Here is a 15,793-nt window from a genome sequence, read left to right as displayed (position 1 = left end):
CCACCTGGCTCTCAGCCCTCCCCAAAACCCCATTGCCTCCCTCCATGCATTTCCTTTCCACACCCCACCTGCCTCTGACCCCTTCCCAAACACCCATTGCCTCCCTACCTGCCTTTCCTCTCCACACCCCAACTGACTCTCAGCCCTCCCCAAAACCTCGTTGCCTCCCTACCTGTCATTCCCCTCCACACCCCACCTGCCTCTCAGCCCTCCCCAAACCTCCATTGCCTCCATACCTGCCATCCCTCCCCAGACCCCTCCTGCTTCTCACCTCTCCCCAGACCCACCTTGCCCCCCACCTGCCAGCCCTTTCTAACCACAACTTCCCACCAGCCCTCCACAGCCCCAGCTTTCTAGAGCCCATTGTATTTATTTGCACAACGGGCTCTGTTTCTAGTATAAAATAACAAAACTTCACCCCCTACCCACCACCCATTGAAAAGGCAATATAATGTTGATAACAAAAACTATTGAACTCAAATTAATAAGAAAGCAATTTTCATACCAAATGCTAAATCAAAAAACATGATATATGTACAGCCTCTGAGAGACCCTGTGGAAAGTGAACTCATTTGGGCCTGTTGAACAAAAGTGCAAAATCAAGGGCCTGTCTTTATTGGGAGCAAGAGAAAATGTCCCCCCCCCCCCGAACCTCAATACTGCTGGGTAGCACAAACTGCTAGTGACATATTAAACTGGTTTTTTTTTTAAGTTTGGATTGTTTCCCCCCTTCCCCACTTATGCGGCTTGCAAGGAAATGGGGAAAAAAACAATTTATTGACTCTGGAATGCTTTCCATTTTGTTGCTCAGTTGTTTCTTACTGGAATTAGTTCCTTTATGAGGAGTAGGGGCTGAATGAGTTAACTTTTTTGTGCAGATTTTGATAGGTCAGTGGAGGTAATGTTGAGTTTATACAGTAAAGCTTGTCCTGATACGATAGAGTACCATACGGCAAATATTTTCAAGTTTAAAGAAATAGCATTAGCAAGGAGCCAAGACATAATTTATCGCACCCACGGGCCGTCATTCCAGTCAAGGGCCTGTCATTCCAGTCCCCGAGCCCTTCTGGCACACCCAGGGACCGTCATTCCAGTCAGGGGCCTGTCATTCCAGTCCCCGAGCCCTTCTGGCACACCCAGGGGTCATCATTCAAGCATGGGGCCTGTCAATCTAGTCCCCGAGCCCTTCTGGCACACCCAGGGGCCGTCATTCCAGTCAGGGGCCTGTCATTCCAGTCCTCGAGCCCTTCTGTCACACCCAGGGCCCGTCATTCCAGTCAGGGGCCTGTCATTCCAGTCTCAGCGCCCTTCTCACACACCCAGGGGCCTTTATTCCAGTCAGGGGCCTGTCATTCCAGTCCCTGAGCCCTTCTGGCACACCCAGGGCCTGTCATTCCAGTCAGAGGCCTGTCATTCCAGTCCCAGAGCCCTTCTGGCACCCCCAGAGGCCGTCATTCCAGCATGGGGCCTGTCATTCCAGTCTCCGAGCCCTTCTGGCACACCCAGGGCCCGTCATTCCTGTCAGGGGCCTGTCATTCCAGTCCCTGAGCCCTTCTGTCACACCCAGGGGCCGTCATTCCAGCACAGAGCCTGTCGTTCCAGTCCCAGAGCCCTTCTGGCACACCCAGGGGTCGTCATTCCAGCATGGGGCCTGTCATTCCAGTCCCAGAGCCCTTCTGGCACACCCAGGGCCCGTCATTCCTGTCAGGGGCCTGTCATTCCAGTCCCCGAGCCCTTCTGGCACACCCAGGGGCCGTCATTCCAGCACAGAGCCTGTCGTTCCAGTCCCAGAGCCCTTCTGGCACACCCAGGGGTTGTCATTCCAGCATGGGGCCTGTCATTCCAGTCCCAGAGCCCTTCTGGCACACCCAGGGCCCGTCATTCCAGTCAGGGGCCTGTCATTCCAGTCCCCGAGCCCTTCTGGCACACCCAGGGGCCGTCATTCCAGTCTGGGGCCTGTCATTCCAGTCCCAGATCCCTTCTGGCACACCCAGGGGCCGTTATTCCAGTCAGGGGCCTGTCATTCCAGTCCCAGAGCCCTTCTGGCACACCCAGGGGCCGTCATTCCAGCATGGGGCCTGTCAATCCAGTCCCAGAACAGGTTATCTGAGCCCAGACACTTTCCTTCAAAATCCATTCCACGTTTTCTTTGCACCTCTTTTTTTGCTCTAATGTGTTTCAATGGAGCCCATGCAAGTCAATGGGCATTCCAGTTTCCCATTATTTCCTATGGGCATTCAAGCCTCTCCCATTATTTCCGATGGGCAATCCTGTCATTCGTTTTAGTACATCCCCAAAAAATATGTGGTGCTGATACACCACAAAAACGTAAATCCAAGACATGGATGCTCATGAATTAATATGATTTTTACTTTGGAACAAAATAACACCATCGTATTGTAGATCATGTCTTACTTTATAGGCAGCACCAAAACAATTACGCATCCCCCACTTCATGGTGCTGCCACCTTGCAAAAATGTGGTTCAAAAGCACAGATCCTCATGGAGCCTCTGGATTTTTACATCGGGTCACCCCAAACTTGCCTTACAATCCCATATCATGTCCATATCCAAAGACTGAACCACAATAATTGCCCGCCCACTACTACTTGCTGGTGCTGCCACACTGCAAAAATGTCGTTCGAAAGCATGGATCCTCTAGATTTTTGAAGTGGTTCACCCCAAACTCACCATACAATCCCGTGACATGTCCATACAGACTGAACCACAAAAATTACTTACCCACTGCTTTCTGGTAGAACCATGGTGCAAAAATGTGGTTGGAAAGCATGGATCCTCTGGATTTTTACATCAGGTCACCTGGGCACGTTTGTAAAGTGTCAGAAGATGCAATGTTAGCTAGGATGTGTAGTTTTGAAAGACAGCCGGCAGAGATCACTTTGGAGTGGACGGATTCTCTCACAGCCTTGGGTTGCCAAGTCCACTTTGGGAAATTCCTGAAGATTTGAGGGGTGGAGCCTGGAGGGGGCAGGGTTTGGGGATGGGAGGGCCTCACTTGGGTGTAATGCCATAGAGTCCACCTTCCAAAGCAGCCATTTTCTCCAGGGGAGCTGATCTCTGTCACCTGGAGATCAGTTGTGATTCCAGGAGATACCCAGCCACCACCTGGAGGCTGGCAACTCTCCGCCTCTAGTGTGCTGGACTGTCTCCCCTTATGCCTGCTGCCCTCCCTTTGCCCTGCTACCCTCGCTGCTTAAAACTTTGAATTAACCGAACCTTGTCAGGGCAAAGGCTCCAGAAGGGGAGACGCCAGAGGTGGCGGAGGGCTGTGAGAGACTCCATCCCCTCCAGCGCGATCTCTGCCAGCTCCATCTTTCAAAACTATGCTTCCCAGCCAACATTGCATCTCCTGACATGTAACGTGTCAGATGTATTGTGTAGAGAAACCCTGAGTCTTACTGAATGAGTTATATTATTAATAGCAGACATCATCAAGGGTATGTACAGATGTGTTGATGCAATTCCCACTTCACATAAATATTTTAGAATGGGGGGGGGCCTGCCCAAGGCTTGCTCCTGAATGCCAGTCCCACAACACAGAATAACTCTCAGCTGGGCAGCATGTGAATAGAAATAGAGAACGGCAGCATATATTTAATATCTATATGGGTGGCCGAAGGCAGAAGTTTGCAAAAAAATAATAATCATGTCTTAAAGTTAGCTCCACTGAACATTGTTCCCAAATAGTAAACAGAAGGCATGCGTTTTAAAAGCGTGTGTGTTTAACATGAATGTTTTTGTCTGAGTTTCAGCATAGATTAGCTAAAATGGGAAAGCAGAATTAAAAGCATTAATTGATTGTTGCCATCCATCAAATAATATATGAATTACAAATTAGAAAAGAGTCTGTAAAATACATACAGAAGGAATATAACCTTCCCTATCATACACAAAAGGTTTGAATAAGAAACAGATCAATGCCCCATATTTTCTTTCTCCCATTGATTTCACTGTTTAATGAATAGCTAAAGAAATAAGCCAAACAATAGTCAATACAAACTTTAATCAGTTTGTGGCTGTAGTTTATTGTCAGTTAGATATGGGCATACATGCCTTTAGAAAAAAAGCCAGTGAATATTGATGTCGAGGAGGGAGGAGCATGGTTAGGCTTCAGTCCTTGGTCTTGAAATGCGAATTACCACTGCAGTTGCTAGCAACACAGCCTTACCGAATTCCAGAGCTGACACTGGCCAAAAGAATTACATGAACTGGCCCTCACTGTGGAGAGGAAAGCAACCTGTGCACGCATAGAAACACTTGTGATCAGGGCTTTTTTTCTGGGAAAAGAGATGGTGGAACTCAGTGGGTTGCCCTCAGAGAAAATGGTCACATACGCAGAGGGCAATCTAAACTCCCCTCTGTCTGGAGATCAGGGGGCGGGGCCACCAGCCATGTGACCATTTTCAAGAGGTTCCAGAACTGTTCCACTGCGTTCCAGCTGAAAAAAAGCCCTGCTTGTGATAGGCCTGGGGCTGCCAATGCACAGGTGGAGCTTGGAGATCTTCTGGAATTACAATTCATTTCCAGGCTACCGAGATCAGTTCCTCTGGAGAGAAATGGCTGCTTTGGAGGGTGGCCTCTCTGGCATTATTCCCCACTGAGAGCCAAGCTACATGTGACGCCTGACACAGGTTGGATACTTGTCAGCTTCCGTCAAGTTTTGATGGGAAATGTAGGCATCCTGGTCTTGCAGCTGTAATGGAGAGCCAAGCTGTAAAACCAGGACGCCTACATTTCCCATCAAAACTTGAGGTAAGCTGAGAAGTGTCCAACCTGTGTAAGGCATCACTTGTAGCTTGGCTCTGAGGTTCTTCCCCTCCCTATACCCTAGGATCCACCTCCAAATTCCCAAGCTGGAGTTAGCAACCCTAGATATCTTTGAGGGCAGAGCCCTATTAGCCAATTATATTTTGTATTACTTCACCATATTATATACCACCGCAGCCGCTGTTAACCAAACTACAGAAACAGGCAAGAGAACTGAGAACTCCATTTTAGTTCTAAGAAACAATTTTGCATATTGTGGAAGCAAGAACATCGTGTACCTGCTGTGCCCAGTGACTGAAATATGCTTATGCTTACACTGAAACACCACAGATAAAATGAGCAATTTAGACAGCTCGCCGTATCCATACTCAATTGCCTATTCAAATATGATAATTTTGGGGAATGTCTTTTGCTGGAAGGATATCAGTAATAGGAGGAATTTCCCACAATTGAGGTATAAACCATTAATCAAAACCAAGGGTGATAAATGGCTGGTTTTGCTGGGTTCTTTGTCCCACCTTGGGTCAACAAGACTGGCACCACCATGCGTATCTTCCAGTACAGTTTCCACTGGCCAGTGGGTTTGACACCTGAGAGGATCCAACTGGTTGCAACTGAGATCTAGATAATGGTGAATTTATATCAATAAAGTGTTTAATGGGACAGTCCATGTCTCTGCTTTCACATGCTCTCTGTCCAACTCTGACTACAAGGTAAAGCTGCCTTGGAAATAGTCCTGCCACTAATGACAGGCTCTGGGGCTAAATGATTTTCCTCCTCACTGAGTAACCACAGCCATCCCCTGAACCTCTTGGATTAGAGAATGGAAACTCCAGGCCAGAAGATGTAGCTTTTAGCACTCTTCAACCTGCCAGCTCTCTTTTTAAGTAAATAGCTCTACCAGCACAAAAAATAATTATAATATCCCGGATATGAAACCATTAGACAAACGACAGGTAGATTCTTTTACTAACGTCACCGTGGACATCACTGTGATAGCAGTGCAATAGCACTTGTTTTCCATTACTGCGGTCATCGCAGTAGTATCTTTGTATTAAACCAAAAGCTTAAATAAATAAAACTAAAACAGGTCATTAAAAACTTGCATTAATTCATGCCTAAGATTTTTTAAAAATCATAACGATCATGCTTCTGTCCTTAACATCCAAAACGGCTGAATCACAGGTCATCTTGTTTCTTCATTTATGCTAAGAGGGAGCCAAGCGTTGGCATGCGCCTTGGCTTAGCACCTGCATACGATGCATTAGCAAAGACAGTCAGTCGACAAGGATCAGAGCTTAACCAGCAGGAATCCAACAACTGCTGAAAGAAGGAGTCCAGGTGGTCCCAGAGATACGCTGGCTGTGCTGGAGGCTGGTGTGCACTCAAGCTTCGTTATTGCCGAACTGACTCCTGAAAATGTCGCTGCACCTCCTACACTGGCACTGCAAACAGATTCGGTAGCACAACCCTTCATGGCAATCCTCTGAGACGATTCATCATCTGGCATTAAAAGAACAAGAAATGAGATGGTTGTTAGCCACAAGAGGGCGATGGTTAATCATCCAGCTGTTCAATCTTTCCCTTTCAAAATTCATACAACACAAATTCGAAATATAATCTTGACTCGTTTGGAATCTAAAGGCAAAATAAAACTTATTTGCTTAGCAACTGAATGGTAATTTATTGCAGGTTCTCATTGGAAACTGATATGTGGATCTCTACGTAGCTGAAGAAGTGAGCTGTGACTCACAAAAGCTCAGATTGAAATAAATGTTGTTAGTCTTTAAAGGTGCCACTGGACTTTTATTTTGCATAGGGAACTGGTAATCTGTTCTGCTTGCCAATATGGTGAGAATAATTTACCATTCTCATACCTTCACAGACTTCTGATCCAAAAGAAAATAGTGACAATTACCTTCTCCAACATAAATTGACAATACTGATCACTGACTGAGGGCCAAGCTACAAGTGACGAATGACACAGGTTGGACACTTGTCAGCTTCCCTCAAGTTTTGATGGGAAATGTAGGCAGCTTGGCGGAATGTTGGACAAGTGACAGTTGAAAAGTACATCGGACAGCAGTCGGAGAGCCAAGCTGCAAGAACAGGACGCCTACATTTCCCATCAAAACTTGAGGGAAGCTGACAAGTGTCCAACCCGTGTCAGGCGTCACTTGTAGCTTGGCCCTGAGTAAATTCTCTGTGCATTTCAGTAAAGTTACCTTTTGATAAATGGTTTATAAACAGTTTTTACATATATGGCTTATATATAAACTCATTCATAAAATATTCATTCATAAAATAACAAATGCTGAAATAATAAAAGAGAAGAAATGTTCTGCTGTAGAAGTAGGGCACTAGAGAAATTTGTGTCTAAAAATGCAATCCTAAGCAGAGTCACACCCTTCTAAGCCCTTTGACTTCTAGATTGAGAATGTTGTTGTAACTCTTTTTAGGATGGCATTGCCAGTCCTGCACTAGCTTTGGGTCACAGGAGCTCTGATCCATAAATGACCCACCTTTATTCATTTCAGCTGATAAACTGATTGGCATCTTCATTTCCTTGCACTTGCAAACGGAATTGAATGAAATGAAGGGAGAAACCTATGCACACAAGAGAGCTGATTGCCTGTGGAACTCTGGACCAGGACAAGAGATACTAATTTCTATCTTGTCAGATATTCTGAGCACCTTACAAATTTCCAGAACATCAAATCCGTATTTCCCAATGAGCTGTTTATTAGGGAGTTAACGAGACAGATCCAAAGGTTCCGCTTCACTACGTGGGGAGTCTCCTTTATGATGGAAAGAGACATCCAGATGGAGGAAGCCTTCCTTTGAGAAAAGGAAGGCTCCTGACTTAGCAGAAGAGAGTCTTCGGATCTGCTCTGACGGAAAAGACAGAGTTGAAAATAACTGTTGAATGACAGAAACCTGAACCAAATGAATAAATGAGTCATATTTACCCAAATGGACATAGCCAGCCAAATCAATGCACTGAAACTCCGATCCAACACAGTCGACCATGTCTGCGTCACTGCACGAGTCGTCGAGCGAAGCATAACAAGCAGGGCACTGCAGACCATTGGGCCTGGCTTCCGATGGCATAACTGAACAAACAGAAAGAGAAAGTCAGCTTCGGGGGGAGGGGGTTAGTCTGGATTAAGCACTTAACTTGCATGCCTTTGGGTTAAGCGCTGGGATGCAGGTGCATGCTCCAAACCCACAGAAAAATATTTCCCGTGCAAGCCACAATCTGCCTAAGACGTGGGTTAAATGTTTTAGCCAACATAGTTTTTAGAGCGGAAATAATAGTAATAATAACATTTGATTTATATACCGCCTTTCAGGATGATTTAACACCCACTCAGAGCGGTTTACGCAGTATCTCATTATAATCCCTGCAACAAAACACCCTGTGAAGTCGGTGGGGCTGAGAGAGCTCCTAGAAGCTGTGACTGGCCCAAGGTCACCCAGCTGTCTTCTAGAGGAGGAGTGGGGAATCAAACCCTGTTCTCTGGATTAGAGTTCCGCGCTCTTAACCACTACACCAAACTGGAAACTCCCTATAAAGATGGACACTTGTAAATGAAACACAGATGATAAACGCCTCAAGGCAGAAACATTTTTTTCTTTATGTCGTTTTGTAAAAATACCATTAATGTTGCTATATAATGAAGTGGGAACCTGCAAGGGAGTTGCAGGAGACAGAACATAGTAAGGAGGAAGAATTGTTACTTATTCCCAACAGTTCTTGAGCTAGTGAGCCAGGGTCTACTGGAGATGTCCACACTGCCTCATGAGATTTCTTGAGAGAAGGCACTAGGCCTTCTCAGAATCTACTGACCCGGAGGCTCTATCAATCCCAGGGGCAGGGCTTTTTTTCAAGGGGAACGCGGGGAACGGAGTTTCGGCACCTCTTGAAAATACTTGGCAATAGTTCTTGAAAATAATATAATTTCAAAGAATCCCGTGTCTTCTTCCTCATTTCCCTCTTGAGAATTCCGCCACCTCTTTTCCCAGAAAAAAACCCCTGCCCAGGGGTGAATGAGTTCTGGGTAGTCTGGCACGGCATTTTAAGGAAGTTGGATGGCATGGATTGCTTCCAAGGAATCCCCAGACAACAAAGTCTGAGATGCTTTAAGATGGGCTTGGGATTCTACAGAAACAATCAGGCAAATGAATCTCGGGAAAATACTCCCGAGAGCTAGAGGCGCCAAAGTTCTGGGCCTCCTCTGTCACCTCAATGAGCCTTCTTAGGAGCTAACAGAAGGAGCATGCTTATCTAGATCAGCTCTGAGATCATTGCAGGGGTTTGGTTCAGCTTTGAAGAATAACCTAATTTTGCTTGTTTCCACACCTGCACACTTAGGAGGAAGCTTACTGAATATCACTGAAATGATATTGAAAACGCTCATCTTTGTAACGAATTCTCTCCCTTCCCCCCAGTAATGTCTAACAATGATTACTGACACTGTGAGCTCGCCCATTCTGCTCCATGCTATTGATTGGTTCCCATTGGTATGACAAAAAACAGAACATGTTGACCTCTGCCATGTGGTGCTTTCTCCAACTAGGCATAACAGCCAAGAAGGGAGGAATTGCTCACAAGTACTAATAAAGCCTGGATTCCTGAGAGGTGTGTCACAGAAGCAATCCAAGTGATAGGGATACCAGGCCCATACCTGTGTTCCCTGGGAGCTGTTTGGAGGCAGAGCCTTGGAGATGAAAATATCACTGATGCTTAGACATCACTTACAGGCGAAGACACAGAAGTGACATAATGAAACTCTAGGAATCCCCCCAAACTCTATGGTTAATTCCATAGAGATAGTTCCTAGTACTTCAAGGGAGGCAGTGATGTTACTTCCAAGTCTTCAACCATAAGTGACATCATAGAGACAGCAGCCGCATCATCCACCCATTTTCCTCCTGTTGTTCGCAGGAGCGAGGGCTGGCAACAGAGGGTGGGGGCAGGAATTTCCCTGCTCTAAACAGGCATCCGACAACTCTACCAAGCAATCTCTTAGGAATCATGGTTTCAATGGACTTAGAAAGGTATAATTCTGCTCAGGGAGGATGGTGCTGTGTATCCTGTAGGACAGCTTGGGATGTATGTCTCAGATCATGCTGTGCAGCTTCCTAAAGAAACAAAATGTAGCTGTAGGAACCTCCCCCCCCCCCACCACTCTACAGTAAATACCATAGATATTGGGTTTGTTCCTAGCATGTCGCAGGAGGCAGTTATGTCATTTCCAGGTCTTCAGCCAAAAGTGACATCAAAGAGGCAGCAGCATTGTCCCCCCCCCCCCGCCCCCATTTTCCTCCTGCTGCTCATAGGAGCGAGAGCTGGCAATGGACAGCAGGGGTAGGTCTGGGAGGAAGAATGTGACTGAATACTTACATCTGGCAGCAGTGGCTGCATTGCAGGCGTCGCCCTGACAGCAGAAAACATGAGTCCTTGATCTTCCTTTTTCTCCCAAGTTTATATCAGAAGAACCATTTGCACATACGTTGGATGGAATGCAGTTCTTAATAATGCCATGAACGGATATTTCTGCTGCAGGGGAACAAAAGACAGGAATGTCTAACAGATGACTACGTCTTCCCAACGCAAAACACAAAAGGCTGCTGTTGCTCTCTTCTATTTACTACTTATATATTTTATTCTGGGTCCCAGTCTGTTGGGACCTTGAAATAGTTGACAAACAATCCATAAAAGACATGAATAGAAAAGGAATAAAACAAGTGAGTGAATGTGACAAAGCCCTTCACCACTTTAAGCTGCCCAGGACAATTGGTGGTCATGTAAGATGTCTTTCTACACACACACCTCTGTTAGTTGGTCTTCCCTAGGCAGAAAACAGCACAGAAAGCCTGCTATTGTTCTGAAGGCCTTCAGTCTCATGGCCACATTTCCAGCAGGGTCTGGACATTAGACCTCCAAGCTGCAACAATGGAACATGAGCCTTGAGTTGTAATTCATTTCTGTTGCATCCTGAGGTTTAGAGAATGGGAGCTAAGCTACAAGTGATGCCAGACACGTGTTTTTTAACTGTTCTATGACTGTTCTATGCAGGGCTCATTTTGAGGGGGAACGCACAGGAACGCAGTTCCAGCAGTTCCCCCCAAAGGTCACATGATAGGTGGCCCCGCCTACCTGATTCAGCCATTTTGGGCTCATTTCAGCCTGGACTGGGGCCGAAACGGCCCGGATCGAGCCTCTGATGGGTGGCGGATCACTCTCCTGCTCAGCAGTGGCCCGATCCTGACCAACTGTCATTCTTTAACTGTCAGTGTCCTAACTATTTCTCTTGCTTCCCCTTTCCCCAAGGTTCTGAAATGGGTCTCCCAAAATGGTTGTAGGGCTACGCATTTAATCAATCCTATACCAGTCCTTTCCTAAACAAAAGACTCCAGTCTTACAATTGCAGTTAACAATATTTCTAAAAATATATATGAAACGAAGGCCTCAAAAACACATCCAAAATTGAGCAACAATTTTACTTACCGTGTTTACTTTCAAACAATGTCGTGCCACAAAAGTTATGATCAGCAGGACAGGTCTCCAGTCTACCGGTACAGTTGTGGCCTAGACCCATGCAAATTTCACACTGAAGAGCAGTCCCTGGAGAACAATAATGGATAGGCATTTGTCCTCTTTAATTTTAACAATTTCCTGACATTTCCGCAGCACTCACTATTGGGAAGGAATGGCTGCACTTAAGAAGCTCCAAAGAGCTGACGTTTCTCCTTAGGCCTCACATCTATTTTACTGAACCAAAAATTCTTATCTCATAGATCAAAAACTATCCGTATGTTGATTGACATGAGTTATTACTGGTGTACATTAGAGCTGCCATGTGTGATGTGGCAAGCAGCAGGAGACTGGGTGGCAATGGTGGCGGTAGTGATAAAACCATAGAATTTCTGGCAATCCCTAAGGACAATTGATGTCCCTTTTAGGTTTCCCCCAGAAAAGTGACGTTGTACCATCAGCCCAATGATCATTTTTTTTAAAAAAAATTCACTGTCATTTCAAGGGGTGGCAGGAAACAGGAACTGGGGGCAAGGGATCCCCCTCCCCTAGCAGGAACCTGGCCACATATATTTGTATGTTTATAACACCCAGGGCTTTTTTCAGCAGGAATGCAGTGGAATGGAGTTCCGGAACCTCTTGAAAATGGTCACATGGCTGGTGGCCCCGCCTCCTGATCTCCAGACAGAGGGGAGTTTAGATTGCCCTCCGCGCCGCTGAGCGGCGCGGAGGGCAATCTAAACTCCCCTCTATCTGGAGATCAGGGGGCGGGGCCACCAGCAATGTGACCATTTTCTCCGAGAGCAACCCACTGAGTTCCATCACCTCTTTTCCCGGAAAAAAAGCCCTGATAACACCTGAAAGGGAAAGCAAAGTGAGTGAAATAAATTCTTAGCATTTTGATTTACTATTAAAGAAACTAAAATACAGACGACTGATTCTTACCTCCTTTAGTTTGGACAGCCATCTTGAGATATTATTTTCATTTTCCACTGGGGGCCAAAGTACTGTGGTGTAAGGGGACAGGGAATTTAAGCTTTCCCTTGCACCTCTTCCCCCACCTAAAACGGTAGCCCTGTAGAGCTATTTCACTGTGGCAAACATCGACGTATCTATTTTTGAATTGTACCATACAGGATATGACTGAAAGAGCCACAAAATGGGGATAGGCGTGGCTACATCTACTGCGGATTCATTAAGCCTGCTGGTGGTGACCACTGTGTAACTCAACCAGTTTTTTCCTTGGCAGAGATTGCCAACAGGGGGAGGAAAGGAGGGAAACCTGGAGATGGTGGCAGATAAAGGCAGGCTGGCTGGTGAGAAGGAGAAAGGAAACAGGAAAAGGAGAGTGGCTACAGCAGGAGGTCTCCCACCACTTCCCTTTGTTGTCCACCGGTGCTTTGGGCACTGGTGGGAGGAATTGAAAGGGGAGAAAAGGCCTGGTGAGTAGGCATCTCACTGGCATTTTGGTGTTGCTCTAGCATTCTACAAATGACTCTATGGTAAAACCATGGAATTTTTGCAAAATGCTAGAGCATCCCTTATGACACGCTGACATCACTTCCGGGCCTATGGGTGGAATCTCTGACATCACATCTCTACTGTCCCGTTCCCAAACTGTACCCTCTCCAGGCTCTGCCTCCAATTCTTCAGGAAGGACAGTAAAACTGAAAGCCCAACAGCTTCCCTTTGGCAAACCCAGAGCAATCCCACTGAGTATAGTGAAACTAAACTGGTGTGTGTCATCTCAGAATTTGATCTAGGAATGACTAAAAACGTCCAGAATTACCTGTTTTTCAATAGCAGGTGCCTGAATCTATTTTTTTTTCAGATTCCAATTATGGAGTGTCTCCTGACTCCAGAACAAGCTCAGAAATGTTATGAAAAGCCTTCTAAAGAGACACTTGCTTTGTTGAGGGCATTAGTTAGCCCCCCAAATGCTCAAAGCATTGTTGAAGGCTTTCACGGCCAGAGAACGATGGTTGTTGCGGACTGTGACACAGAGATCTCTGTCTTTTGGTGCTACACCTCTGAAGATGCCAGCCACAGCTGCTGGCGAAACGTCAGGAACTACAATGCCAAGACCACAGCTATACAGCCCGGAAAATCTGCAACAACCAATGCTCAAAGCAGTTTACAGTAACTTGTCCATGCCTAACGGATGGAGAGGAATGGTTAGTCATTCTGGTGTTTGTTTTTTAGCTAGTTTATGAGCTCTCTAGAGCAGAAAATCTGGAATATACAATCTCCAAAAAAACCTTTCTAAATAACTATACAATCATTTCACTGGGGGCCGCGGGGTAGTGCTGTGTTGGGGGGCGTCAACCTGACAATGGCCGTTTTCACACTGCTTACCAGCCACAGAACATCATGCCAAGCTCCTGGAACAACAATGTCTTCCTGGCGCAATTTCGCGTGAGAATGGTAGTTCTCGCACAAAATCGCGCCAGGAAGACACTGTTATTCTGGGAGCTTGGCACGATGTTCTGTGGCTGGTAAGCAGTGTGAAAATGGCCAGTGATCCAATTTCTAAATAAAAATAATAATAGCTTTTGTTCTAGATTTGAATCACATAATCCCCATAGGATTTTAAAACTTAAAACAAAACCTTTATAAAGTTCACATAATAGTGTAGATATAGGCTAAGGACTCTTGGATCCACTGCCCTGGTTAGATCGCAAAACATCCAAAAGGAGTATACTGAGTAACTACAGTCTAGCTACACTTCACACAACCATCAGAGTAGCATTCAACGTGCCACTGATCATTTCTTTCCAGGTCTCAATTTTGTTTTGAAAACCCTTCAGAATCCTGGCAACCTTCATGAGACTTTCCTCAGGGAATTGTGAGGAACATTCCACTTCTTCTGCTGATGAAGAACATTACTAGGTACATCTCACATCTCTGTGACTAGGTGTGGATACCACAGAGATGTCAAAATAACATTTCAGAAATGAGAAGCATCTTGTACTGTACTGGAGAGGCGTCATATTCTGAGAAATACGCAGTACATGCTGAGACCTGTGAGGTTCTGGAACAAGAAATAAGTCTTTAAAGCAAAGGAGATAATTGAATCCTAGTATATAATCACTTCCATGCTTCTGAAATTTTCACACACAGAGAGACACACACCTTTAGGAAGAAGCACTTTTAAGCTGTGTATCAGTTCGGTCAAACCATATGCTGCCACCACTTTAGAATAAGGTACTTACCTCTGGCTATGAACGCGAAGAGGAGGCACGAGCTAAGAAGGGCCTGCATTGCTGCCGGATCAGAATCGGATTCCGTCTCAGATGTGGCCACCTCTTTTGCGGGGAGCTGAAGTCGTACTAACAATTACTACAGACGAGGGAGGAGTATTCCAAATCACCTCTCCTCCTCAGGGCAATGCAACATAGGAAGTTGTGCAACAAACATTTATTACATTTTTATAGTGTCCCTGCAGGGATCCTGGGGCAGCCTACGTGCTGTACTTTACTCTCACAACAACCTTGTGAAGAAGATTAAGCTAAGAGATCATTAGTGACTGGCCCAGGGTCACCCAGAGCTAGCTGCCATTCAAAGACTGGCACCTGTGGAGGCTGATTTCTTCAGTCAGATGGCTCCATTAAAATGTCCATGGACATGTTTTTTTTGGAGAAAAACAGATCATTTCTAAGAAATTCATCAATAGGGGCATTAATAATTGCAATATTCTGTAGGAAACAATATCTCCAGTTGCACTGACTGATGGATAAATCGTCCTGTGTTTCCTGAAATAATTGACAAACATTTGGGGACCATTTTCTGGTATCTCTAACTGACACAGTAGGGGAAGAGGTAGTTGTGAATTTCCTGCATTGTGCAGGAGGTTGGACTAGATGACCTTAGAGGTCCCATCCAACCTTATGATTCTATGAAACTTTATGTCAAATAGTAGAAGTGGATAAGAAATGGAACCTCTGTGATTTTTTTTGTTCCTTTCGCTTCTGTCCAAAATGCATTCTGCTTTACTAGACTCACGTTGTATTTATTTCTTTAGATTGTAAACACCGCTTCCCCTCACCCTTGGGAAATCCATAGCAATTTACAACTTTCCCCTCCTCCATTTTATTCTCACAATACCCTTGTTAGGTAAGTAAGGATAAAAGTGTGTGACTAGCTCAAGGCCACCCAGCAAGTTTCCATGACACCGTGGGGCTCTGACCCCGAATCTCCCAGATACTAGTCCAACATTCTAACCGCTAGATCATGCTGGATAAATACTAGTAAAGCACCACAGCAGAGAACTAAGGACTCTCACTGTGAAATATGCTTAATTTTTGTTCTATCTGCAACACACCAATGTGGTGTAGTGGTTAGTGTCAGAGTACAACCAAGAAGACTTGAGTTCAAATCCTCACTCAGCCAGGTAGCTCACCTTGGGCCAAACATTTTCTCTCAGCCTAACTTATTTTGCAAGGTAGATGTGAAGACTAGATGGAG

At 45.5% G+C, this 15,793-nt stretch overlaps 1 protein-coding gene across 1 annotated transcript; it reads right to left on the bottom strand.

Moving 5' to 3' along the window:
- Window positions 1-4,741: 4,741 nt before the first annotated feature.
- LOC129336124 (phospholipase A2 inhibitor CNF-like) lies at window positions 4,742-14,613 on the bottom strand. The gene is made up of 5 exons (XM_054989133.1): window positions 14,542-14,613; window positions 11,303-11,419; window positions 10,196-10,351; window positions 7,758-7,901; window positions 4,742-6,291 (listed from the first exon to the last, which is right to left on the bottom strand). Exons 1-5 carry the CDS (start codon window positions 14,588-14,590, stop codon window positions 6,080-6,082), a joined length of 678 nt encoding a protein of 225 aa, XP_054845108.1. The 5' UTR covers window positions 14,591-14,613; the 3' UTR covers window positions 4,742-6,079.
- Window positions 14,614-15,793: the final 1,180 nt, after the last annotated feature.

The sequence above is a fragment of the Eublepharis macularius genome, chromosome 9 (assembly GCF_028583425.1).
Source record: "Eublepharis macularius isolate TG4126 chromosome 9, MPM_Emac_v1.0, whole genome shotgun sequence".
NCBI classification, from domain to species: Eukaryota; Metazoa; Chordata; class Lepidosauria; order Squamata; family Eublepharidae; genus Eublepharis; species Eublepharis macularius.
The sequence above is the reverse complement of the archived record's forward strand: the minus strand, read 5'-3'. Positions and strand labels throughout refer to the sequence as shown.

What these genes read in the sequence shown, in the direction of transcription:
- LOC129336124 (XM_054989133.1), bottom strand. Translation starts at nt 14,590, where the DNA reads ATGCAGGCCCTTCTTAGCTCGTGCCTCCTCTTCGCGTTCATAGCCAGA. An exon ending in CTTCGCGTTCATAGCCAGAG is followed by an intron (nt 11,420 to 14,541) that starts GTAAGTACCTTA and finishes ATTGTTCTCCAG; the next exon opens with GGACTGCTCTTCAGTGTGAA. An exon ending in TGCAGCCACTGCTGCCAGAT is followed by an intron (nt 7,902 to 10,195) that starts GTAAGTATTCAG and finishes CTGTTTGTTCAG; the next exon opens with TTATGCCATCGGAAGCCAGG.